The sequence below is a fragment of the Numenius arquata genome, chromosome 31 (genome assembly GCF_964106895.1).
Source record: "Numenius arquata chromosome 31, bNumArq3.hap1.1, whole genome shotgun sequence".
NCBI lineage: Eukaryota > Metazoa > Chordata > Aves > Charadriiformes > Scolopacidae > Numenius > Numenius arquata.
This window is the reverse complement of record NC_133606.1, coordinates 1181013-1206513: the sequence shown is the minus strand read 5'-3', so window position 1 is coordinate 1206513 and position 25501 is coordinate 1181013. Positions and strand designations below refer to the sequence as shown.

The window sequence follows — 25501 nt, the reverse complement described above, 5'->3', positions numbered from 1 at the left end:
CTGCGCCGCGCGGAGGCCGCGACTCGATGGTGCCGGAGGACTGGCCGGGGCGGGGGCTGGAAGCGGCGGGCTCATTAGCATACATTTGCATAGCCCCCTCCTCAGCGCGGCTACGGCGGGACCCGGGCGACCGGGCGCTGAGCTCAGCGCTCATCGGTGGGGTGGCTCGGCACCAGTCGCTCCCACTATGGTCCCATTCTGGTCCCAGTCACCCCCAGTATGACCCCAGCTGATCCCAGCACGGTCCCACTTGCCCTCAGCCTAGTTCCAGTTGCTCCCAGTATATCCCAGCCACCCCCAGTTGCCCCCAGGGTGGTCCCAGTCATTCCCAGTATGGTCCCAGTGTAGTTCCAGTTGCTGCCATTATATCCCAGTCACTCCCAGTCACCCTCAGCATGCTCCCAGTCGCTCGCAGTATATCCCAGTTGTCCCCAGCGGGTTCCCAGTGTCCCTCAGCACAGTTCCAGTTTCTCCCAGTATGATATTCTCCACTGGCAGTTGCCCCCAGGTTGGTCATGGTATGATCCCAGTTGATCCCAGTCTGATCCCAGTCACTCCCAGTTACCCCAAGGATGATCCCCATCACTCCCAGTATGATCTCAGCATGCTCCCAGTCACTCCCAGTATGACCCCAGTTGCCCCCAGTGTGGTCCCAGTTGCCCTCAGCCTAGTTCCAGTTACTCTCAGTGTGACCCCAGTCACTCCCAGCCGCCCTCAGGGTTGTCCCAGTCACTCCTAGTCGCTTGCAGTGTGATCCCAATTGCCCTCAGCCTAGTTCCAGTTGCTCCCAGTATGATCCTAGTCACTTGCAGTTGCCCCCAGTGTGGTCCCAGTTGCCCCAGTGGTTGTCCCAGAGTGGTCCCATTGTGATCCCAGTTCCCCTCAGCATGCTCCCAGTCACTCTCAGTATGGTTCCAGTTGCCCCAAGTGTGGTCCCAGTTGCCTTCAGTGTGGTTCCAGTTTCTCTCAGTATGATCCTAATTGCCCTCAGTGTGGTCCCAGTCATTCCCAGTATATCACAGTTGGCCTCAGCGTGCTCCTAGACACTCCCAGTTTCTCCCAGTCACCCTCAGCATGATCCCTGTTGCTTCCAGTATGACCCAGTCGCCTCCAGCATGATCCCAGTTGCATGCTGTCACTCCCAGTTTTCCCCAGCAAGGTCCCAGTTCCTTCCAGCGTGGTCCCAGTTCCTTTATTAACTCCCAGATGCCCCAGTGTGGTCCCAGTTGCCCCAACATAGTTCCAGTCTCTTCCAGCATGGTCCCAGTTGCTTCCAGTGTGGTCCCAGTTGCTCCCAGTTGGCCCCCAGCACATTCCTAGTCTCTTCCAGTGTGGTCCCAGTGTCTTCCAGTGTCTCCCAGTACCTCCCAGTGGATCCAGGTGCCGTCCCAGTGCCCCCCCCCCCCAGTCCTCCCCCCCCAGTGCCCCCGGCGGGTCAGAAGGGGCAGCCGCGGGAGCGCAGGGTCTCCATGAACTCCATCAGGGCGGGGCAGGAAGGGGCGTGGCCACAGCGGGGGCGGGGCGGAGCCTCCTCGAGCCAGGAGTGGGGACCCAGCAGGAACTGGGGGCTGGAGGGGACAGGGGACATGAGGGGACATGGGACAGGGGACAGGGGACATGGGGAGATGAGGGGACAGAGGAGACAGGGACATGGGGGACATGAGACACATGGGCGAACATGGGGGACATGGAGGGACATGGGACATGGGGATATGAGGACATGGGATGACATGGGACATGGAGACAGGGAGACAGGGAGGAACAGGGGACAAGGGGGACATGGAGGGACATGGGACAGGGGACATGGGGGGCATGGGGTGACAGGGGACAGGGGACATGGGGGGCATGGGCACATGGGGTTCATGGGGAGATATGGGGACATGGGGGGACATGGAGGGACATGGGGGGACGTGTCACACAGGGACACACGGGGACAGGGGACATTGGGGGACAGGGTCCCCCCTCACCTCTGGCTGGTCCCTGCCGCCGTCCCTTCCCCCCCCATGAGCAGGTACCGCCGTTGGGGGCGGAGCCTCAGGGGGCAACTGCCCCGCCACAGCACACGGCCACGGCCCCCCGCAGCCACCTCTGTTACCAGAATGGACCAGTCAGCACCAGTACGGCCACTGCCCACCCATCACAGCCGCTTACATCCGCTATGCACTGCTATGCGTCAGTAAGACCCACTATACACCAGTGTGCTCCAGTGTGCAGCACTCAGAAGCAGTAAGCACCAGTATGCACCAGTAAGAGTCAGTGTGCACCAGCAAGAAAGAATCAGCGTGCACCATTTAGAAGCAGTATGCACCAGTAAGAACCAGTACATACCAGTAAGAAGCAGTATGCACCAGCAAGAATCAACGGGAAACAAAAAAGAACCAGTGTGGACCAGTAAGAATTAGTAAGCACCAGTATGCACTGGAAAGAATCTCTTAGAAGCAGGATGCACTATTAAGCACCGTTAAGAACCAATAAAAATCAGTAAGAATCAGTATGCACCAGTAAGAACCACTTAGAAGCAGTAAGCTCCAGTAAGAATTAGTATGCACCAGTATGCACCAGTAATAAACAGTAAGCACCAATAAGAACCAGTAACCTCCTCCCCAGTGCAGCACAGCCCTCATCCCAGCTTTCCCAGTACAGTCCAGTTCACTCTCAGGCTCTCCCAGTATGGCTCAGTGTTTCCCTAATGCCACCTTAGTATGGCCCAGTACATCCTAGTGCCCCCCAGTATGGCTCAACGTACCCCCAGTGCCACCCCAGTATGGCCCAGTACATCCCGGTGTCCCCCCTGCCTGGAATGGCCCAGCCCTGCTCCCAGCACATCCCAGTCACCCCAGTATGGTCCCACAGTGCCCCCTAGTGGGCCTTCAGTGTGTCCCAGTCTCCGTCCCAGTCTCTCCCAGTCTCCCCAATTCCCTCTCCCAGTCCCCCCAGTCTCACCTCCCAGTCTGCCCTCCCAGTCCCCCCAGTCCCTCCCGGTTCACCCAATCTCACCTCCCAGTAGCACCTCCAGAATCTCCAGCTCAAAGGCCAGGAAGGGCCCAGCCTCAGTTTGGTCCAGCGTCCGAACCAGCAGTGCTGGGGTCAGAGGTCAAGGGTCACAGGGGCCACATGGTCACAGGGGTCATGGGGTCACAGAGGTCAGGGGGCTGCAGGGGTCAGGGGTTTGGGGTCAAGGGCGATGAGGGTCACAGGAATCTGGGGATCATGGGGCTCAGGGGGTCAAAGGGGTCACTAGGGTCACAGGGATCAGGGGGTCACTGGGGTCATAGGGGTTGGGGGCCAGGGTGTCTGGGGTGTCAAAGGGGTCGTGGGGTCAGGAGGTCACAGAGGTTTTCGGGCCACAGGGTCAGGAGGTCGCAGGGGTCAGGGCATCAGAGAGGTCAAAGGGTCAGGGAGCTCAGGGGGTCAAATGGCTCATGGGAGTCAGGGGTCAGGAGTTTATGGGTATCACAGGGTCATGGGGTCACAAGGGTAAAGGGGATCCTGGGGTCAGGGGGTCACAAGGGTCTGGGGGTCAGGGGGTCAGAGGTCACCGTAGGTGACGCGGGGGCTGTAGCAGGCAAAGTCCAGGCGATCGTCAGCGCTCAGCGACCCCTCCCGCCGCAGCTTGGGGCACGCGCCTGGAGGGAGGGGTAGGGGGTGATGCCCCTGGATGCCTGCATCTCCCCAAACTCCTGGGTCGTGTTCCCCCCCCCTCCCCAGACTCCTGCGTCCCCCCGAACTCCTTGGTTCCCCCCCTGAATTCCTGGGTCCCCCCACCTTGTGCGCAGAGACAGGCCTGGCCAGAGCAGAGGGCTGGGATCGCGCTGCTCCTGCGGGGGGTGCTGTAGAACACGGTGCAGCGCCGGGCTGGGTGGGGATGGGGGTGGGGGGGTGGAGTCAGAGAGGCCACACCCTCTCGAGGCCATGCCCACACCCAGACAGGCTCCATCCCCCCCCCCCCCAGATCCCTGGGTGACTGGGTGACTCTGGTCCCACCCAGGCCACACCCACTCCAGGCCACACCCACTCACATTGGGCACACCCACATAGAGACCACATCCTGTATAGAGAGACCACGCCCACCGTCCACGCCCACCTGGCTCATAGTAGTCATAGATGGTCGCCATGGCTGGCTGGAGCTGCCCCACGGCCACTTCCTGGGTGGCCCCGAAGCTGAGACACTGACGCTGGGTGGGGACCTGGGGGGGGACGCGGGGACAAAGGGACATGGGAGGACATGGGAACATGGGGGAACACGGGGACATGGGGGAACACGGGGACGCGGTGACGTCCCCCACACCTGGTCGAGGTAAAGGACCAGCCGGGTGCCGCTGAGCTCGTAGTGGCTGATCCAGCGATCGATCACGTCCCGCAGCTGGTGGAGACCTGGGGAAATCAGTGCCCCTCCCCCCCAGCACCCTGACCCCCCCCCCAGCACCCCCCAACACCCAGTACGTCCAACATCCCCCAACACATCCAACACCCAGCACTCCCCCAAAATCCCCAAAACTCAACACCCTCCAAAACCCAACACCCCAACACTGCCCAACACCCCCTAGTCACCCTAACACCCAACACCCCCAACACCCCAATACCCCCCAACTCCCAGTGCCCCCCTGCACCCAACACCCCCTGACCCCACAACACACCAACATCCAACACCTCCCAACACCCAACTCCCACAACTCCTCCCAACACACCTCAATACTCCCAACACCCTAACAACCCCGACACCCCAACACCCCTCAAAACTCCCAACACCACAACACCCCCAACATCTCCCAACACCCAACACTTCAACATCCCCTGACACTCCCCAGCACCCCCAAGAACCCTAACATCCCCCTAGACCCCCCAGCAGCCCCCCAACACCCCTCCCCTCCACCCTCCACCTTGTCCAGGTCGCCCTGGTGGGGCCGGAAGCCACTCAGGAGGGAGATCTCAGCCACCGCCATCCCCGACAGCTCCACCCCCGCCTCCCGCCTGCCTGGGACATGCCCATCAGGGGGTGGAGCCACACACCGCCCTGCCCCACTGTGAGCAGAAACCCTGGCCCCATTTTCAAGCAGAACAGGAAGTCCCACCCTCATTTTCATCCAGAAAAGGAAGATCTGCCCCCATTTCCAGACAGACCAGGAAATCCTGCCCTCATTTACAACAGGAACAGGAAGTTCAGCCCCCATTTCCAGCCATAACAGGACGTCCAACCCTCATATACAATTAGAACAAGAAGTCCCACTCCCATTTCCACCCAGAACAGGAAGTCCCGCCCTCATTTACAACCAGAACAGGAAGTTCCCGACCCCATTTCCAGCCAGAACAGGAAGCCACATCCCCATTTTCAGGCAGAACAAGAAGTCCCACCCTGAAAGGCATGGAAACAGGAAGCAGGCCCTGGAAGTCCCACCCACATTGAAGGGCAGAGCAGGAAGTCCTGCCCCTGCCAGATGGAAGCCCCCCCTCTCACCAGATGCAGACCAGGAAGGCAACGTCACTGGCGGGGTTGTGCCCCTCCCGATGCCGAGGAAGCAGGTGCGCAGTGGCCTCAGCAGGCTCCGCCCCCTTTTCAGGCCCCACCTCTTCAGCTGGCTCCGCCCCCTCAGGCCTTGTCCCATTCACAGGCTCCGCCTCTTCCTCAAGCTCTGCCTCCTCCTCATAGTCCTCATAGTCCTCCTCTGTGGGGGTGGGCATTAATGGGGGGGGAATAGGCCCTGCCCCTTGCCTGGGGGCATGGCATATATGGGAGGTGCTTGTGGTGGGCGTGGCCTCACCCTCGTAGATGATTGGTCCGGTGACGGCCACCTCCAGGCCCAGCCCCTGGCAGGAGCCGTTGAGGGGGGACATCAGGCGGAACTGGCGCAGCACCTGCAGGGGACCCAGGCATCCAGGAGGGACCCAGGCGTCCAGGAGAGGGGACCCAGGTGGCCGGGAGGTCACTCACCATCAGGGTCCCTTCGCCGTGTCCCTCCACCCGCACCGTGATGGGGCTGCCCAGGGGAACCTGGGGGAAACAGGGGGTGAGGGAGCCCAACACCGCCCATGTCCCTGTGTCCCCACCCGTCCCCATGTCCTCCGTGTTCCCCATGTCTCCTAAGTATCCCCACCTGGAGCTCCTTCTCCAGCGATTGCAGGCCGGGTCCCAGTGTCACCTGTGTCTCCCCAGGTGTCCCCCGGGCTCCTCCTGGCCAGGACAGCCCCAGGTTGAGGCCGGATCCAGCCGCGTCCCCCCACTGCAGCCACATCTGGGCCAGCGCCTCCAGGGCCACCAGTGTGTCCTGCAGTGACCTGGGCATTCAGGTGGGTGGGACACTCCAGGGCACCCGTAGGGACCCGCACTCACAAGGACCTTGGTGTCCAGGAAACACATATACACACACACTGCTGGGGACCCAGGGGGCTGGGGCATCCAAGGGACCCAGGTATCTGGGGACACCAAGAATGTGGGACCCAGGCATCCAGGGCCACCAGAAATGCGGGATTCATGAATGCAGGGCCTCCTCCAGCCCCCTCCCCCTCCTCCCGCAGGGGACTCAGCTGTCCAGGGCCCCCCTCCCAGGACCCTCACCGCCCCTAGGGGACCCAGGCATCTGTGGGGGCCCAGGCATCTGAGAGACCTAGATATGTGGGGGACTCCCACATATGGGACCCAGGCTTCTGGGTGATCCCCCCCCCCCCAGCCCCTTCTCCCCCTCTCTAGGGGACCCAGGCATTCGGGACCTGTGTGGAGCGGAAGCCGCCGCCATAGTTGCTCTGCTCACGGAGCCATCGGGCCGCCCGGGCAGCACCGGCGCCATCGCGGAGCTGCAGCAGCGCCAGCAGCCCATAGCCCGTAGCCTCCACTGTGGCTGCCGGGCCACCGGCTGGCCAGAACTGCGCCCGGCCATCTGTAGGGACACCCCTTTGTGGGTCAGGGCCACCCGAGGACACCAGCGGCTGAGAGACACCCACCCCTGCCCAGGGACCCAGGCATCCGGCTGACTCCAGCATGACCCAAGAGGGACCCAGGCATCCAGGTGACCCTGGAGGGACCCAGGTGACCCCCATACAGGGACCCAGGAGTCCAGGTGACCCCAGGGTGACCCCAGAGGGACCCAGGCACCTGGGTGATCCTGGAGGGATGCAGGCATCCAGGGGCCATTGACCCCTCCCAGCCAGGGATCCAGGCATCTGGGTGTCACTGACCCCTACCCAGGTCCCCAGGTCTCCGGGTGACCCTGGAGAGACCCAGGTGTTCAGGTGTCATTGGGGCATCCAGGTGATCCCAGGGTGACCCCAGAGGGATCCTGGTGTCCTGGTGACTCCAAGCAACCCTGGGGGGACCCAGGCATCAGAGTGACCCCAAGTGACCCCAGGGGACGCAGGCATCCAGGGCTCACCCTGGGCAGGCCGGGCCAGGCGGCGCAGGCGCTCCAGGGTGGGGGAGGGGCCGGGGGGGCCAGTGTCCCCCAGTGCCAATGCATAGGTGGTGATGGCCGTCCCGAATGTCCCCAGTGTCTCCATGTGGCCACGCAGGAAGGTGGCAGCTCGAGACAGAGCCTCGTCCTGCAGCAGAGGGAGAAGGAACAGGGAGCATGGGGCATGGGGTCATGTGGGACATAGAGGGACATGGGGGTACATGGGAACATAGGGGACATGGGAGACATGGGGGACATAGAGGGACATGGGGGACGTGGGGGAACATGGTGGGACATGGGACATAGTAGACATGGGGGACATGGGGACCATAGTAGACATGGGGGACATGGGGGACATATAGGGACATGGGGGGCATGGGGACATAGGGACATGACAGGAGTGTGGGGACAGAAGACAGCACCCAGAGGTGGGACACAGGGACACAGGGACAGCAGTGGGGGAAGCGAGGACCTGTGAGGGGACACCAGAGGGCACACAAACAGGAGGGGATAAGGGACACTGAGGATACAGAGAGAGGACAGGGGACATGGGGATGGGGATGGGGATGGGGATGGGGAGGTGATGTGAGGAGGGGACATGAGGAAGGGACACAGGGAGGGAACATGGAGACACACCAGGAGGGAGTGGTCAGGGCTGTCCGGTGGTAGGAGGACACGTGCCCCCTGCAGGGCCACTACCACAAAGGCTGTCAGGGACACAGTGGCCTCAGGACCTGGGTCTGCCACGCTGCCCTGAGGACACAGGGACATCCGGAAGGGTGTGAAAAGGGGGGGACATGGCAAGTGACAGACAGCGTGACACAGGGTCTCATGGGGGGTTGCAGAGGGGACATTGCATGGGGATGTGGTATGAGGAGGTGGCATGGGGACATTGCATGGACGTATCATGTGAAAATGTCACAGGGATGTTGCATGGGGACATTGCACAGGGAGGTGGACCAGGGAGGTGACACAAGGCAGTGGCACAGCAAGGTGGCATGGAGAGGTGGCCCAGGGCCATTTCATGGGGACATTGCACAGGGATGTGGATGGGGACACTGCATGGGGACATTGCATGGTGGCAGAGGACGGGGAGGTGACATGGACAGGTAACTCGAGGAGGTGGCCCAGGAACATAACCCAAGGAGGTGACCCAGGGAGGTGACACAAGGAGGTGGACTGAGGACATGACCTGGGGATGTGAACCTGGAGGTGGCCCAGGGAGGTTACACAAGGAGGTAACTCAGGGAGGTGACCATGGAGGTGAGCCTAGAGGTGTCCCAGGAGATGACCATGAAGGTGACCCTGGAGGTGGCCCCGGAGGTGGCCCGTCCCTGTGTCCCCACCTGCATCTCCCTGTGCAGGACAGGCTCACTCTCATGGAAGGCGCCATCGGGCCGCTGCTGTCCCAGCAGCCACCGCAGGGATGTCCCAGGGCCACCAGCAGCCAGCGGCAAGTAGGGATGGGCCAGGGCCAGCACCCGCAGCACCAGCGCCGTCAGCCTGTGGGGACAGCCCACTGCCACTGCGACCCCAGGGCTCTCATGTCCCAGTGTCCCCTCATGTCCCTCCACATTCCCCATGTCCCCCCATGTCCCCTGTCCCCTCACCAGGTGCTGCCCCCCCGGTGCTGCCAGGCACTGTAGGACCCATCGCTCTTGCGGAAGTTCTGCACCCGCTCGAAGCCTGGTGGGACACAGAGACAGTGAGGACAGCAGGGACACCAGTGCCAGGGTGGGGCCTGAACCCCCACATCCCATTTCCCCCCATACCCCATTGCCCCCACACCCCATAGTGCCCCCATGCCCCACAGCCTCCCATACCCCACAGCCCCCCTCACCTCTCATAGCCCCCACATGCCCCATAGCCCCCCATGGCACTACATACCCCTTACCCCATAGTCCCCCCCCACCTATAGCCCCCCCATACCTCATGGCTCCCCCATAGCCCCCCGTACCTCATAGCCTCACCATTGCACCCCATAGCCCCCTCACCTTCCACAACCCCCATTGCACCCCACAGACCCCCACACCCCATAATCCCCCCATGCTCCATAGCCCCCCATTGCAACCCATAGGCCCCTATTGCACTCCATACTCCCCCCATTCACCCCATAGCTCCTCCATATCCCATAGCCCCCACAGACCCCACAGCTCCCTCTCATCCCGTAGCCCCCCACTGCACTCCATAACCCTCTTGTCCCATAGCCCCCCATATCCCGTAGACACCCCCATCCTCCATAGACCCCCATGCCCCATTGACCCCATTGAACCCATTGCCCCCATTTACCGCTCCTGCCTCCCACCCCATACCTCTCTGGAGGCCACGCAGGCCACGGGGGCGGGAATCGGGGGGCAGAGCCCTCCAGCCCCCGCTGTGGTCCAGGTAGTGCAGGGCGGCAGCACGGGGGGCTAGGGCCATCAGTGCCTGCTCCCCACACCCCCGCGGGGACCGCAGCAGCATTGCCCCTGTCCCCAGCGCCCCCCGCACCGCCCAGCCCCCCACCCGGCCTTGGGGGGGGCATGGGGACACGTATGGGGACATGTGGGAACAGGCATTGGGACACACATGGGGCACGGGGACAGACATGGGGACACACATCATGGGGCATGGGGACAGGTATGGGGCGTGGGGACATGGGGACACACATGGGGGCACAAATTGGGCATGGGGACAGGCATGGGGACATGGGGACAGACATGGGGTCACACACAGGGACAGAGAAAGAGACACAGTCAGTGCTGGACACCAAATGTCCCCACTGCCCTCTCCCCATGTCCCCCACCCCATCCCTCTGTCCCCTCATGTCTCCATTGCGTCCCCAGTAGCCATCCCATCTCCCTCCCCTTGTCCCCTGTCCTCACCACGTCCCCACCACCCCCACCCACCATCCCCAAGTCCCCATCTCTACATCCCCATCATCCCCATATCCCCACCATGTCCCTGTCCCCATGTTCCAACACTCATCCCCATGTCCCCACCATGTCCTTGTCCCTGTGTCCTCATTATGTCCCCTCTCCATGTCCCCACCATGTCTTCACCTTGTCCCCAGCACCCATTCCCAAGTCCTTGTCTCTGTGTCCCCACCATGTCCCCAGTCATGTCCCTGTCTCCATGTCAACATTCATCCCCATGTCCCACCACGTCCCCACCTCCTCATCCCCATGTCCCCACCAGGTCCCACCATGTCCCCACCATGTCCTCACCTCTGCGTCCCCATCGCCATGTCCCCAACATGTCCCCATGTCTCACCATATCCCCATCCCCATGTCTCCACTGTGTCCCCACGCCCATGTCCTCCCCGTGTAACCTCACCATGTCCCCAGTGCCCATCCTCATGTCCCCACTATGTTCCCATCCCATGTCCCCAGCAATCATCCCCCTGTCCCACCATCCCCCATCCCCATGTCCCTGTCCCCATCACATCCCCAATGTCCCCCATTACTCTCCCATGTCCCCCTATGTCCTCTAATGTTCCCCAATATTCCCCATCACCTCCCATGTCCCCCATGTCCCCACCCACCAGTGACACGGATGCTGACGCTGAACTCCCCGTCGGGGATAATGCCAGCTGGGATGTCCCCGGGGATTTCCAGAGTCCGACCCTCCTTGCCTGTGGGGGCGGGGCATCAGTAGGCCCGGATGCCTGGGTCCCCCCTCAAACTCTTGGGTCCCCCCAGAGGCCTGGGTCCCCCCAGCTGGACTCACCATCAGTGTCCAGGACATAGCTGTTCTCCTCCAGGTGCAGCTCCCCCTCAGGCTGCAGGAAAAGGGTGTCAGGGGGGACCCAGGCATCCTGGGGGGTCCTGGGTGTCCAGGGGGGACCCAGGAGTTTGGGGGAGACACACAGGGGTGAGGGGGGGTCTCACCTCGACATGGAGGACACGGGTTATGCTGTCGCCCAGCCCCCAGGGCCCACGGGCGGTAATGGTGACAGGGACATCCCCGGGACGCAGGGCCACCAGGGTGAGGGGTAGGGCCACCGCCCCCCCAGGGGGCACCTCCAGGCGCTGTGGGGTCCCGTCCAGCCCCGCACAGACCCCTTCAGCCACTGCCAGTGTCACCGTCACCTGTGCCACCACCGTGTCACCTGGCAGCCATGAGGCGGGGGGGGCTATGGGGCAGGGAGGGCTATGGGGCACAAGGGGTGGTTATGGAGCATGGGTGGCTATAGGGCACAGGGGGTGGTTATGAGGCAGGGGGTGGTTATGAGGCAGGGGGTGGCTATGGGGCACAGTGATGGCTATGGGGCACAGGATGTGGCTGTGAAGCAGTGGTTTGGTTTGCGGCAGGGGGTGGCTATGAGGCACAGTGGGTGGCTATGGGGCAGAGGGTGGCTATGGAGCTCAGAAGAGTGTCTGTGGGGCATAGGGGCGTAGCTGTGCATCAGGGGGTGGCTATGGGGCAGGGTAGAGCGATGGGGTTACAGAGGGGATCTATGGGGCACAGGGGGCATATATGGGGCAAGTGGCATCTATGGGGCATGTAGAGGAATTTCTGGGGCACAGAGGTATCTACTGGGCAGGGGAGCATCTATGGGGTGGGGAGTATCTTATCAGGTTGGGGACTCACGTTGACACCATGGGGCAGTCTGCTGTGAATGTGAGGCAGGAGCTGCAGCTGCTCATGGGGGCGGGTGCTGGGTGGCAGCTGCAGCCCCACATAGAGCTCTTGGGTCACTGTCACGCGCTGGGCCACCGCCACACACAGGCCTGCCAGTGCCACACCATGGGGTGGGGACATGGGGGATATGGGGACATTGGGACATTCAGGGACATGAGGATATGGGGGAACATGGGGGGATATGGGGAAACATGGGGGGACATGGCGACATGGGAGACATGGGGGGATATGGGGGACATAAAGGTACATGGGGACATGAGGGGACATAGGGGACATGGGGAGAGATGGGGGAAACATGAGGGGACACAAGGGGACCAGGGGACACCATGGGGATACAGGGACACTGCTCCTTGGGGACATCATGGGTGACATGGGATGGTGGCATCACCTTGGGGGTCACTTGTACCTGAGGACACCACAGGATATGTGGGCACATGGAGTGGCCACATCACGGTGGGGTGACAGGGATGTTGGGGACAAGGGGTCAGTGGGGTGGGGTGGGGACATGGAGACCCCATGGGGAGATGACACTGTGGGGACACTGAGGTGACACTCACCGTGGCCAGGGATGACTGCGATGGCCTGAATCTCCCAGGTGGTGATGGAGTCAGGAAGGAGCACTGTGAAACTGGGGACATGGGGGGACATTGGGGACATGGGGAGTGTGGAGACATGGGAACATGGAGACATGGGGAGACATGGGGACATGGGGACATGGGGGGACATGGGGACACGAGTGCTGTGTGGGCACACGGGTGACAGGGTGACAGTGGTGTCACCTGGCGGTGGCATTGGCAGTGACACTCCTCCACATCCAGCTCTCGGGGAAGAAGCTGCGGGTGGGGACATCCTCCTCTTCCCACTCCTGCTCCAGCTCTGGGAACAGTGCTGGGACCGGGCAGCCCATCACCCCCTGGGTCACCCCCCCGTCCCGGGACCCCACAGTGACACCCTTCCTCCCCCGGAACCCTCCCAGGGACTCTCCAATGACAACCCCATCATGGACTTCCCCATGACCCCCCCCAGTGTTCCCCAGAGACCCAGGCAGCCGGGTCACCCTCCCCTCCTCGCCCCCCCACCCCGAGACTCCCCCACCCATGGGCTCCCACAACGACCTCCCCCCAATCCCCCCCCAACCCCCCGCCATGGAACCCTCACCCATGACCCCCCATCCACGACACCCCTCCTATATGCCCCACCATGCCCCCCTGCCATGGACCCCCTCCCCAATGACACCTGCCCCATGAGCCCCCCAAGACACCCCCTGCATGGACCTCCCATCCATCCCCCCCTCCTGTAATGACCCCCCCATGGACACTCCCCTTCCCCCCATGGACCCCTCCATGGACTGCCCACACCTATAACCTCCCCCATGAGCCCCCCCAATGACCCCCCTGCCCCCCACCCACTCACCTCGCGCCACCCCCGCTGCGGCCCCACGGCGTCTCTGGGCACGTGCGTGCCGGCAGCAGCGCAGAAAGGCCACCCGGCACCCCCCAGCCTCGGGGACACGCTGGGCCCGCTGGGAACACGTCACCTGCAGTGGCAGCGTCACCCCCCCGTCCCGGCAGCAGCGCCTCACCACCGTGTTGTTCCCCTGAGGGGCACCTGGGGACAGGGACATGTCAGCAGGGACACAGTGTGGGGACATGGGGGACACTATGGGACATGGGTGACACTGTGGGGACATGTGGGGACACAGGTGACAGTATGGGGACACATGAGACATGGGTGATACTATGGGGACATAGGTGAGCCACACACATGGATCAGAGAGAGGACACAGGTGACATCATGGGGAGATGCAGGGACACAGGTGACATCATGCACGGGGCTGAGGGACATGGACAGGGACATGAGTGACACCATGGGGATGCATGGGGATGTAGGTGACACCATGGGGACACTATGGGGACACAGGTAACACCATGGGACATGCAGGGGCATGGGTGATGCCACACACATGGACTAGGGACATCGGTGACACCACAGGGACATGGGTGACACCATGCCCAATAGCAGGGGGATGAGGGAGACACAAGGACAGGGATGAGGACAAGGACAGTGACTGATGAGGGCCACCAGAAAGGGGGGGGGGCGAGGGGCTAGGAGCGGGGGGACAGGGGTACACGGTGACACTCACCTGTCTCCAGCAGCTCCAGCAGCTTTGAGGAGCGACGGGGGCGATGGGGGGTGGAGAGACACCCAGGGGCTGGGAACAGGCACACCCGCGTCAGAGGGCCACCCCTCATCCCCATGTCCATCCCCCCCCCATTCCTCATGTCCCCTCACGTCCTTATGTCTCCCCACATCCCCATGTCCCCCCATGTTCCCACATCCCCCCACATTGCTATGTCCCCTGTCTTCCCTGTCCCCTCATATCCCCCCAGTCCTCCATGTCCTCCATGTCACCAATGTCCCCCCATGTCCCTATGTCCCCCCACATCCCCATGACCCCTGTCCCCCATGCCCCCCCATATCCTCCCATGTCCCTCCATGTTCCCATGTCTCCCATGTCCCCCCATATCCCTCATGTCCCCCCATGTCCCTACTCACGTGGCCCTGGGGGGGGATCGGGCCCCCCTAGCACCAGCCCGGCTGCCCTGAACATCCCTTCGGCGTCAGGCCCCCCCCCGGGGCCACACCCCAAATCGCTCCTCCCCAGAACTGTGTCCACCTGGGGGGTAGGTATCAGGGGTCAGGTCACCCCACTTGTGTTCCCAAGGGGTCCCCAGAGCTGGGGGATGACATTGGGAATTCGAGGAGTGTGTGTATGTGTTAGTGGTTTGGGGGATCCCAGGGATTTGAGTGGGCCCAGAGGGTGTGTGTGGGAGGCAGGGATTTGGGGGATTCTTCCAGGGGGTCCCCAGGGACGTTTGGGGGAGTCTCAAGGTTTTGGGATCCCCGGGCCTGGATGGTCCTGGTTTGGGGGGTACCAGGGCTTGGGGGGTTCCAAAGTTTGGGGACGTCTCAGGTAAGGAGGTGCCAGGTTTTGGGGGCTCCCAGGTTTGGAGGTGCCCAGGATTAGGGGTGCTGGGGTTGGGGTTCCTGTGTGTGTGTGCGTCTCAGGTTTGTGGAGGGGTGCCAAGTTTGGTGAGTCCTGGGTTTGGGGGTGCTGGGTTTTGGGGGTCTTAGGTTTTGGGGTTCCCAGGATGTTGGGTGCTGGGTTTCAGGGGTCCCACGTTTTGGGGGATACCAGGTTTCGGGGGGTCCCCTGTTTGGGGGTCACCAGGGTGTGGGGGGTCCCAGGTTTGGGGGTGTCTGGGGTTTGGGGTGTTGGATTTGGGGGTCTCATGTTTGGGAGTCCCAGGTTGAGGGTGCCAGTTTGGGGGTCTCCAGGATTTGGGCTGCCCAGGGTTTTTTGGGGGTCCCACGTTAGGGGGTTGCCACATTTGGGGGGTCCCAGGTTTGGAGGGGTCTCAGGTTTGGGGGTCCCCAGAATTTGGGTTACCCAGGGTTTTGGGGGGGTTCCAGGTTTGGGGGTCCTGGCTTTGGGGTGATCTGGCCGGGGATCAGGTGGGTTTGGGGTATTCCCAGTTTTGGGGTGTCCTGGTTTTGGGGTGATTGGAGGGGGCACAGGAGGATTTGGGGGTGTCCCTGGTTTGGGGGTGCCCCTGGTTTGGAGGTGACCTGGTGGAGGGAGGTGCAGGAGGGTTTGGGGTGTCCCAGTTTTGGGGTGACCTGGGCAGGGCGCAGGCGGTGCCGTGGCTCCAGCTCCAGGAGGGCGGCGTCGGTGGCTGACAGGGCCAGGGTGGCCGCAGGGGTCCCCGGCAGTGTCACCGTCCCCGTCACCTTCAGTGGCGTCTGGGGGCGCAGGGGGGACCCCCGCCGCCCCACCTCCACCCGCACCTGCCATGCACCATCAGACCTGTGCTCCCAGTGCCCTCCCAGTGCTTCTGGTGCCACCAGTGCTCCCCCAAGCGCCCTCCCAGTCTGCCAGTACCCTCAGTGCTCCCAGCACATCCAGTCTGCCCAGTGCCCTCCCAGTGCGCCCAGTGCCCCCAGTCTGCCCAGTGCCCTCACAGTGCGCCCAGTACCCTCCCAATGCTCCTAGTGCTCCCAGTGTCCCCCCATCATGTCCCCTCAGTGCTCCCCATGCCCCCATTGTGCCCAGTGCCTTCCCAGTGCTCCCAGGCTGCCCAGTGCATCCAGTGTTCCCAGTCCTCCCAGTGCCCCCCCAGTCCTTCCCAGTGCTCCCAGTCCCCCTCAGTGCTCCTGGTCCCCTGAGTATCCCCATTGCCCCCAGTTCTCCCAGTCCCCCAGTGCTCTCAGTCCCCCAGTGCCGCACCTGGCTGTGGCAGGAGCTCACCACGGGCACTCCCCAGCTGGCGGCCACCAGCTGCCCCTCAGCCTGGAAGAAGGCCACCAGGCGGAGCCGCGGGGCCATAGCTGGGGTGACTGGCAGTGTCACCTCTGTCACCGTCCCCCGATGCACTGCCTGGGCAGCCACCAGCCGCCCCCGCGCCACCGCCTGCACCACAACATGGGGACATGGGACATGACATGCACACGCACATGCAGTGTGCAGGTGGGATGTGACACGCTCCCAGGACATGTGACATGCAGTATGTATGTACAACACACAACCTGGCACATGCAACGTGACACGCACATGCAACATGCAATGTGCACACAGGACACAGCATACTCATGGAACATGGAACATGCAACATGCAACATGCACACTCAACATGCAACTCACACCCCCAAGATGCAACATAACACACAACATGCACACCTGACACGCAATACACAACATACAACATCCCATATGCACATACGACATGTGATGGGCACATGGGACATGATATGCTCATGGGATGTGCAACACAGTATACACGTACAATACACAGCATATAACACACATTATGCAACAAGCAACACAACACGACATGCACATCCAACACGCATCTGCACACAGGACATGGCATGCTCATGGAACATGCAGCACCCAACATGTATGTGCAAGACACGACACAACATACAACCGACAACATGCACACCTGAAATGTGACACATGACATGCAACACCCAACATGCACATGTGACACGCAATGTGCACACAGGACAAAACATGCACACCGAACATGCAACATGCAACATGCACACAGGACATGGAATGCACGGAAAACATATAACATGCAAATGCAACGTGACCTGCAACATGCAACATGCACATGTGACATGCAATGCCTGACAAGCACACACAACGTGCAGACAGGACATGGTATGCACACCCAACACACAGCATATGATGTGCGAGATGCAATGTGCCCATGGGACATGCTATTCCCATGTGACACACAACATGACATGCAACATACACGCAGGACATGACATGCATGGACAACATGTAACATGTACCACAACATGCACATGAACACGCAACACACACATGGCACATGAGAGGCACATTCAATGAAATATGCACACGTGATGCATCCATGCAACGTGCAACACATGACATGTGACACATGACACACAGTAAATGTGCACACTCAACATACAACACCCCCATGTCACATGTAGACAGGACATGACATGCACATGACACACATGACATGTGACAAAGAGCATGTGACATGCACATGGGACTATGTGCACACACATGTAGTGTCCACACGTGACACCCACACATGACACACCATCCCCACTGGACGTGAGATGTGCACAGAACACGCAGACTGCACATGTGACATTATTTGCAACACCCCATGTGCACACACAACACGCAGTGTGCTACATGTGACATGCAACATGCACTGCCCACCTGTTGCATGCGACATATGACGTCTTTATGCCCCCACGCAACATGTGACATGCCCCAGGCATAGACAGGACATGGGACATGTGACATGGGATGGGCCCGGGGGGGAGACCCGGGTGTTGCGGGGCGGGCCTCAGGGGGTCCTGGGGGTGCCCCAAGGGGTGCCCCAAGGGGTACTCAAGGGGTCCCAGGGCATCAGGAGTCCCAGGGGGTCCGGGGAGTCCCAGGGGGGGTGTTGGGGTCCCCAGGGGGTGTGGGTCCCCAGGGGGTGTGGGTCCCCAGGGATCTCACCAGCAGGTGGTAGATGTGGGGGGCCGGGGAGGGGCCCACGTCACGCAGCTGCAGCCGCAGCAGATCTCCAGGGCGCAGGGGCCCCCCTGGGCCCTCCAACAGCAGGAACCGCCCCAAGACTGGGGCCACCGGTGTCACTGTCACCTGCTCCCGCACCGGGTGGGACCCTGGGGACCCCGCCTCCACCTGCCCCCCGGGAGAGGGGACACCATAGCGCGCATGTCCCCATGTCCCCCCCTGTCGCCCCATATCCCCCATGTCCCCAATGTCCCCCCAGTCGCCCCATATCCCCCATGTCCCCCCATGTCCCTACATCCCTCCATGTCTCCACATGCCTCCCATGTCTCCATGTCCATGTCCTCATGTCCCCCCATGTCCCCCCATATCCCTCCATGTCCCCCCATGTCCCCACGTGCTCCCCATGTCCCCCCATGTCCCCTTATGTCCCCTCATGCCCCGATGTCCCCACGTGCTCCCCATGTCCCAGTGTCCCCCCCATGTCCCCCTGTGTCCCCACTCACGCTCAGGCTCAGCTTGCTGGCCCCGATGGGGACGTTGATGGGGACAACAATGTCCCCCCGAGGATCTGCCCGCAGCTGGATGGGGGGTGGGGTGGTGGCCCCTGTCACCCGCACCCCAACCTGCACCTGCACACCTGGGGCCGCGGTCCCACTGGCATCCAGCACCCGGCCCTTGAGGGGGGGTAAACCGGGTGTGAGGCCACAACCAGCCCCGGGGTCTGTCCCCATGCCCCCCCTGTCCCCTGTGTTCCCCCATGCTCCCTCATACCTTTGCCCTCCCATGCCCCCCCCATGCCCCTTCATGCCCTCCTGTCCCCATGCTCCCCTGCCCTCACAGCGTACCACGCCCTGTCTGAGACCCCACCCCCCTCCCTCCCCTGGCTCGCAGGCCCCACCCCCACTCACCCGGAGGAGGAAGGGTGCCCCGGGGACGAAGAAGTGGGGGGTGAGGCCCAGGTCGAGGGCCCAGGGTGTGTCCACGAGCTTCACCCCCACCTCCTGACGCACCGCCTCCCCGCCTGGACATGCCCAATGACGTCAGAAAGGAGTGGGGCCACATACAGACACACCTGGCCCCGCCCTTTCCAGGACACAACCCCCTGGCTCCCTGCCCTGTGGTCCTGCCCTGGCCACGCCACACTCCATCTGGCCACGCCCCTCCACGGGCACCTCCCCTCAAGCCAGGCTTTCCCCATGACCACGCCCACCCCTTCCTGCCAAGCCCCGCCCATCACAACCACCCCCGCCCACAACTGCCTGCACCATGCCCCCCAAGCCACGCCCTCACACTGAGCTCCCCCAACCCTGGCCCAGCCCTGCCCACCCCTCCCCTAGTCCTGGCCCCTCCCACCCTGAAGCTCTGCCCACCCTGCCCCACCCCACCCCCAACCCCATGCCGTGCCCACAGTCTGGCCCCGCCCCTTCCCACCCACCCCCACAGGGTCTGCCCCATCCCTCATCAATCGGCCCCGCCCCATCCCTTTCCCCAGCCCCGCCCCCTTTCCTCACCCCCTTCCCCAGGCCCTGCCCCTACCCTCATCATTGATGACCGTGACTGCCAGCTGCAGCCTCTCCCCCCGCAGCTCCTGCGGGGCCACGCCCAGGGCGCTGACAATGGCTTCCAGGGTGACATTGAACTCTGCCTCCCCTGACCTTACCTGGAAAGGGTGGAGCCAGGTGGCTAGGCCATGGGGCCACGTGAGGGGCGGAGAGTTTTTGGTGTCTGCAGGGGGGACTTTGGGGGTCACTGAATGGGTTTTGGGGTCCCTGGGGTGTTCTGTGGGGTCCCAGGGGGACTTTTGGGGTCCCTGGGTGCGTTTTTGGGCTGCCTAAGAGGGTTTTTGGGGTCCCGGGAGGATTTTGGGGGCTTTGGAAGGAGAGGATTTTGGGGTTCCCAGGTGGGTTTTGGGGTGCCAGAGACTATTTAGGTGTCCACTGGATCTGTTCTAAGGGTCCCTAAGTGTGTTTTTGGCATCCCTGGGAGGTTTTGGGGTCCCTCATAGAGAGTTTTGAGGTTCCCAAGGGGGGCTTGGGGGTCCCTGAATGGGTTTTGGGGTCCTTGGGGTGTATTATGGTTCCCCAGGGGAATTTTTGGGGTCCCCAGGGGGGTTTCAGGTTCCCTCAGGTGCCTTTGAGGGGTCTCTAGGTGGGTTTTGGGGTCTCCAAGAGGTTTGGAGGTCCCTCAGAGGGTGTTTTGGGGTCCCCCAGGGGTTTTTGGGGGTCTCTGGGGGGTCCCTGGGGGTGGTGGTTGTGGTTCCCTGAATGGGTTTTGGGGTCACCAGGAGGTTTTAGGGGTCCCCAGGGAGAGCTTTAGGGTCCCCAGAGTGTGTTTTAGGGGTCCCTAAGAGAGTTTTTGGGGTCCCCAGGAGGTTTTTGGGTCCCTGGGGATAGTTTTGGGGTACCCGGGGGGAGATAAGGAGGCTTTGGGTTCCCTGGGGAGGGGTTTGAGGTGCACTGCATTTGGGCGTGCTCTAAGGGTGGGGGAGGGGGATCCGAGGGGAGAGAGGAGATTTTGGGGTTCCCAGGAGGGTTTGGGGGTTCCTGGGAGGGGTTTGGGGTGCCTGGGGATGGTTTCGGGGTACCTGGGGGAGGGGATAAGGAGGTTTTGGGGGCGCCTAAGGGGCCTTAGAGGTATGGTGGGTTTGGGGTGCCCTCAGGGGGAGGCTGCGGTGCCCACAGGTTTTGGAGTGTCCCAGAGGGTTTTTGGGGGCCTTACCTTGCAATGCTGCTCCAGCCCCCGAAGGAAGGGGCCCCCCTGCAGCCCCACACGCAGCTGCGCCCAGCCCCCCACCGCTGCCCCATCCAGGTACCTGGGGGGGGACCTCAAAATCAGGGGGAGGTCCCAAAATCAGAGAGGGGCCCGCCACAGGTCAGCGGGGGGCCCTAAATCAGGGGAAGGGTCCTTAAATCGGGGTGTGTGTGCAAATGTTGTGGGACCCCAAAGTCAGGGGGGGTCTCAAAATCAGGAGGGTCTCCAAAACATAGGGGGGACCCTGAAATCGGGAGTGGGGACCCCAAAGGTTAACAGGAGCCAAGGGGGGGGTCCACAAGGGTCGGGGGGGCACAGAAATTTGGGGGTCCAGGACAAAGGCTGGGGGGGGACAACCCAAACACCTTGGCCCAGAGGTCACTGGGACCTCGAGATCAGGGAGGTCCCCAAAATATGGTGGGGGACCCCAAAGGTCAGTAAGGGTCCGGGGGGGTCCTGCAAAGGTCAGGGGTTCAGGGGGGTCCCCAAAGGTCCCCAAGGTTTGGGGGTGGCCCAGAGGTCAAGGGGAATTCGGGGGTTGGGGGCAGTTGGAGGGGGTGTGAGGGTGTGGGGGCAGGGCAGTACCGCACACGAAGGCGCATGCGCAGGGTGGGGGCAGGGCCGGGCCCCAGCAGCAGGAATCGATGATTGGGAACAGCCTGGACCGAGAACCTGGGAAGCGCTGGGGGCGGGGCATCAGGGGGAGGGGCATAAGGGGTGGGTGTCAGGGGAAGGGCCAGGGGTGGGGTGTTGGGGGCTTCAATGGCCGGGACTTCATGGGCCAGGGTTTCAGGGCACATCAAGGGTGAGGCCTCAGGGTCATGGGAGGGGGCAGGATGTCAGGAGGGGCGGGGCCTCAGTGGGAGGGGCGGGGCGGGGTGGGGTGGCGTATGAGGAGGGGTGAGGCCTCATCAGGAGGGGTGGGGTGGGGTGGGGTGTGAGGAGGGGCGAGGCCTCAGTGGGAGGGGGCGGGGCTCCAAGATGGGGCATTGGGAGGGGATGGGGTGGGGGGCAGGGCATCGGGAGGGGGCAGGGCATCCCAGGGCTCCCAAGGGTTCTCAGTCCCTTCTGCCTCTCTTCACTGGTTCCTCCCCTCCCTCCCACCCTCCCGCTCCGCCCGTGCCCCCCTACCGCCGCTACCCCCCCCCCGCCCCTCCCCTCTTGCTCCCTCCCCCACCATAGGGCCGCACGCTGAAGGTGGCCGAGCCACGGGTCTCAGGGCTGGCGACGAGCTGGGCCTGGACCCGCCACTGCCCTGGCCTGGGGGGCAGCAATGGGGTGGGACCCTGTGTAAACCCCCAGCCCCACACAACCCCATAGAGCCCCAGTCCCACAGACCCCACACCATCCCACACTGCCCCATGGCCCCACAGCCCCCATACCATCCCTCCTCCCCCTAGCCCTCATATCAACTCTCACCCCCATAGACCCCATATCACCCCACACAACATCATAGCCCCCATCGCCCCACACCACCCCCTATCCTCATAGCCCTCATATCACCCCACACCACTCCATGGCCACCATAGCCCCACACCACTCCATAGCCCTCCATCCCCATAGCCCCCATACCACCCCATAGCCCCCCCAGCCCCTCCCTCCCACTGCCACATAGCCCTCATATTACCCCAAAACGCCATAGCCCACATACCACCCCATAGCCCCCCAACCCCACCATAGTCCTCATATCACCTCACACCATCCCATAGCCCCCATAGCCCCACACCACCCTGTAGCCCTCCAGCCCCATAGCAGCCCCACTCACGGAGCAATGTCGGGCAGCACCATCTGGTCACTCAGCACTGGCCCCATGGGCACCCGTTGCCCCTCCCGCACCTGTGCCCCCAGGGGGTTCTGGGAGCCAGGGGGCAGGGGGTGATGCGGGGCCCCGACCTACGGCCCAACCCATGGCACCCAGAGGGCCACCCACAGCCTGGCCCTGGAGTACTTGGTCCAGCCCCATAGGGCTGCCCTATTGGTCACCCCAGCCCCATACGAACAGCCCAACTCTATAGGGCAGCCCCATAGATTCAACCTCATAAAGCCTATGGCTTTCCCATAGGAGCACCCCAACCCCATAAGGTTCTCCCCATAGCCCCAGCCCCATAGGGGCAACCCTATGAGGCCACTCTGTAGGTTACCCCAGCCCCCATAGGGACAACCCAACCCCATAGGTTTGTCCCATAGGACCTCTGAAGCCCCATAGGACTACACCATAGCCCCAGACCCATAAAGCCACCCCATAGGCTGCCCCAACCCCATACGGCCGCCCCCAGCCAAGCCCCCCAGCCCCGCACCGTGATGGTGACCAGAATGGGTTCAGCGTTCGGGTGCAGGTCGGGGTCCAGGGAGAAGATGCGGAACCGCACTGGGGAGGAATGGGATCCATGGGGCAGGTGCACATATAGGTATCCATGGGGCAATTTGTTATGATTGTTGGTGCTTTTGGGGTGCTTTGGGGTGATTTGGAATGAATATGGGGGGGAATTTAGGGTGAATTTCTGGGATTTGGGGGAGTTTTGTGCAATTTTTGGTGATTTTGGGGTAATTTGGAGGGATTTGGGGAGTTTTGTTTGATTTTGGGTGATTGGGGTAAATTTGGGGTTGTTTGGGAGACCTTTGTAGACTTTTTGATGATTTCAAGTGGATTTGTGGTGATTTCTGTGTGGATTTGTGAGATTTTGGGAAGTTTGGGGAGATTTTGGGTGATTTTGAGCTAATTAGGGCATTTTGGGGTGGATTTGGGGTAATTTTAGAGTGATTTGTGGCAATTTGGGGATAATTTGTGGTTTTGTTGTGATTTTCAGTGACTTTGTTGTCATTTTAGTATATTTGTGGTAATTTGGTGGTAATTTGGTGGTATATGGTGTAATTTGGGGATATTTGGGATGATTTGAGGGTGATTTATGGCTATTTCTGGCACTTTTGGGGGTAATTTTGGAGTGATTTTGTCATGATTTTGGTGTATTGGATTTTTTTTGGGTGATTTGGGAATATTTGGTGTGATTTGGGGTGATTTTGGGGTTATTTTGGGGTAGTTTTTGGTAACTGGTGATTTTGGTGTATTTGGGCAATTTCAGGGTGATTTGTGGGAATAGGTGTGATTTTGGGTAATTTGGGAATATTTTGTGTGATTTGGGGTAATTTGAGGGTATTTGGGATAAATTGGGGCTAATTTGGGGTGATTTTGTTGATTTTGTGATTTTCATGTATTTGGGGTAATTTTGGCATGATTTGTTCAATTTGGGGTAATTTTGGGTTGATTTGGGGGGATTTAGGGTGCTGGGGGAGTGTCTCACCTGTCTGCCGTGGAGCATAGAGGGGTTTGTCAGTCTGGAGCAGGAGCACCCCCCGGGGTCCCCCCAGCCCCACACGCACCCCCCGTGGGGGTAAGTGGGGGCTTTGGGCCTCCAGCAGCAGTGTCGGCCCCATGGCAGCCTCCAGCGCCCCACAGCGCCTGGCCTGCTCCGGGGTCACCTGAAGGCAGGGGAGCGTTAGGGGCTCAGGGGGCCAAGGGGGGCCACGGGGGTCCATGATGTCCCCCTGCCCCATGGGGACGTCTCCATCCCCACATGCTCCCTGCCCCCGACATGTCCCCTTGCCCCACAGGAATGTCCCCATCCCCACATGCCCGCCACGATGTCCCCTGCCACATGGGGACATACTGATTCCCCCTGTCTTCCCTCTGTCCCCCAGGTCCCCACACCTCAATGTTCAGGATCTGGCTGAAGTCGTTGTGGGTCCCAAGGTTGAAGCGGACCACGGGAGCGCAGGGTCCCCGCCCACGGTCACTCTCCCCGGGCCAGGCCGTCACCGTCCCTGTCACCGGCCCCACGGCTGCCACCAGCAGCCCCACAGGGGTCCCCAGGGCCACGAGTCGAGGGGCCACCAGCACCAGCCTGGGGGAGACACAGGCTGGCTCACAGCTGCTGCACTGAACCTCCATAGGTTCATAGAACGCATAGAACCCTCCACCCCAGGAGTGTCTCAGACCCCCCCCCCCCCCCCCCCCCGCCGCTGCCCCACAGGTACCCCACATATGCCTTTATGCCCCCCCTGCCTCATGGCTGACCCCTAGCTGTCTCATAGCTCCCCCCACCCTGTAGAACCCCCATAGCTCCTCTCGGCCCTATAGCTCCCCCATAGCCCCTTGCAAACCCCATAGGACCTTAACAGCCCCCCAGCCCCATAGGTACGCCGTAGTCACAGCCAGCCCCATAGCCTCTCCCAGCCACATTGCTGCCCCAGAGCCCTCCATAGTCCCTCAGCCCTGTAAGTGCTCCATAGTCACACCGAGTTCCATAGCAGCCCCAGAGGCCCCCAAGGTCACACCCAGTCCTGTACCTGCTCCATAGTTGAACCCTGCCCCATAGCCTACCTCCCCAGCCCCATAGCTCCTCACAGTCCCCCCAATCCTGTAAGTGCTTCATAGTCACACTCAGCCCCATAGTCCACCCTTCCAGCCCCATAGCTGCCCCAGAAGCTCCCATAGTCCCTCCAGCCCCATATGTCACCCCAGCCCCATAGCTGCCCCATAGTCCCTACTCAGGGTCCTGGGTGCTGCCCCCCAAGAGAGGCGGGAGGAGGAGGAGGACAAGGAGATCCAACGCCCAACGTGGCCCCATGGCAGCGCTGGTGTGGGGCAGCCAGGGCAGGTGGTAGAGAGTGA

General features: G+C 61.9%; 1 protein-coding gene across 1 annotated transcript; it reads right to left on the bottom strand.

Annotated features, from left to right (window-relative positions):
* Positions 1–1173: 1173 nt before the first annotated feature.
* On the bottom strand, positions 1174–25457 carry LOC141476402 (complement C4-B-like). Its single transcript, XM_074165078.1, has 41 exons — positions 25378–25457; positions 24539–24731; positions 24132–24309; positions 23130–23200; positions 22598–22686; positions 22010–22092; positions 21418–21514; positions 20800–20893; positions 19618–19741; positions 18990–19102; positions 18585–18755; positions 18064–18249; positions 16294–16476; positions 15687–15854; positions 14562–14682; positions 14149–14217; positions 13419–13613; positions 12785–12893; positions 12563–12633; positions 11955–12094; positions 11252–11452; positions 11091–11142; positions 10906–10995; positions 9695–9892; positions 8993–9068; positions 8729–8885; positions 8019–8135; positions 7365–7530; positions 6706–6872; positions 6093–6263; positions 5930–5989; positions 5760–5853; positions 5456–5663; positions 4881–4971; positions 4289–4363; positions 4085–4187; positions 3766–3855; positions 3540–3626; positions 2998–3081; positions 1968–2088; positions 1174–1568 (listed from the first exon to the last, which is right to left on the bottom strand). Exons 1-41 carry the CDS (start codon positions 25455–25457, stop codon positions 1436–1438), a joined length of 5076 nt encoding a protein of 1691 aa, XP_074021179.1. The 3' UTR covers positions 1174–1435.
* Between the last annotated feature and the right edge of the window lie 44 nt (positions 25458–25501).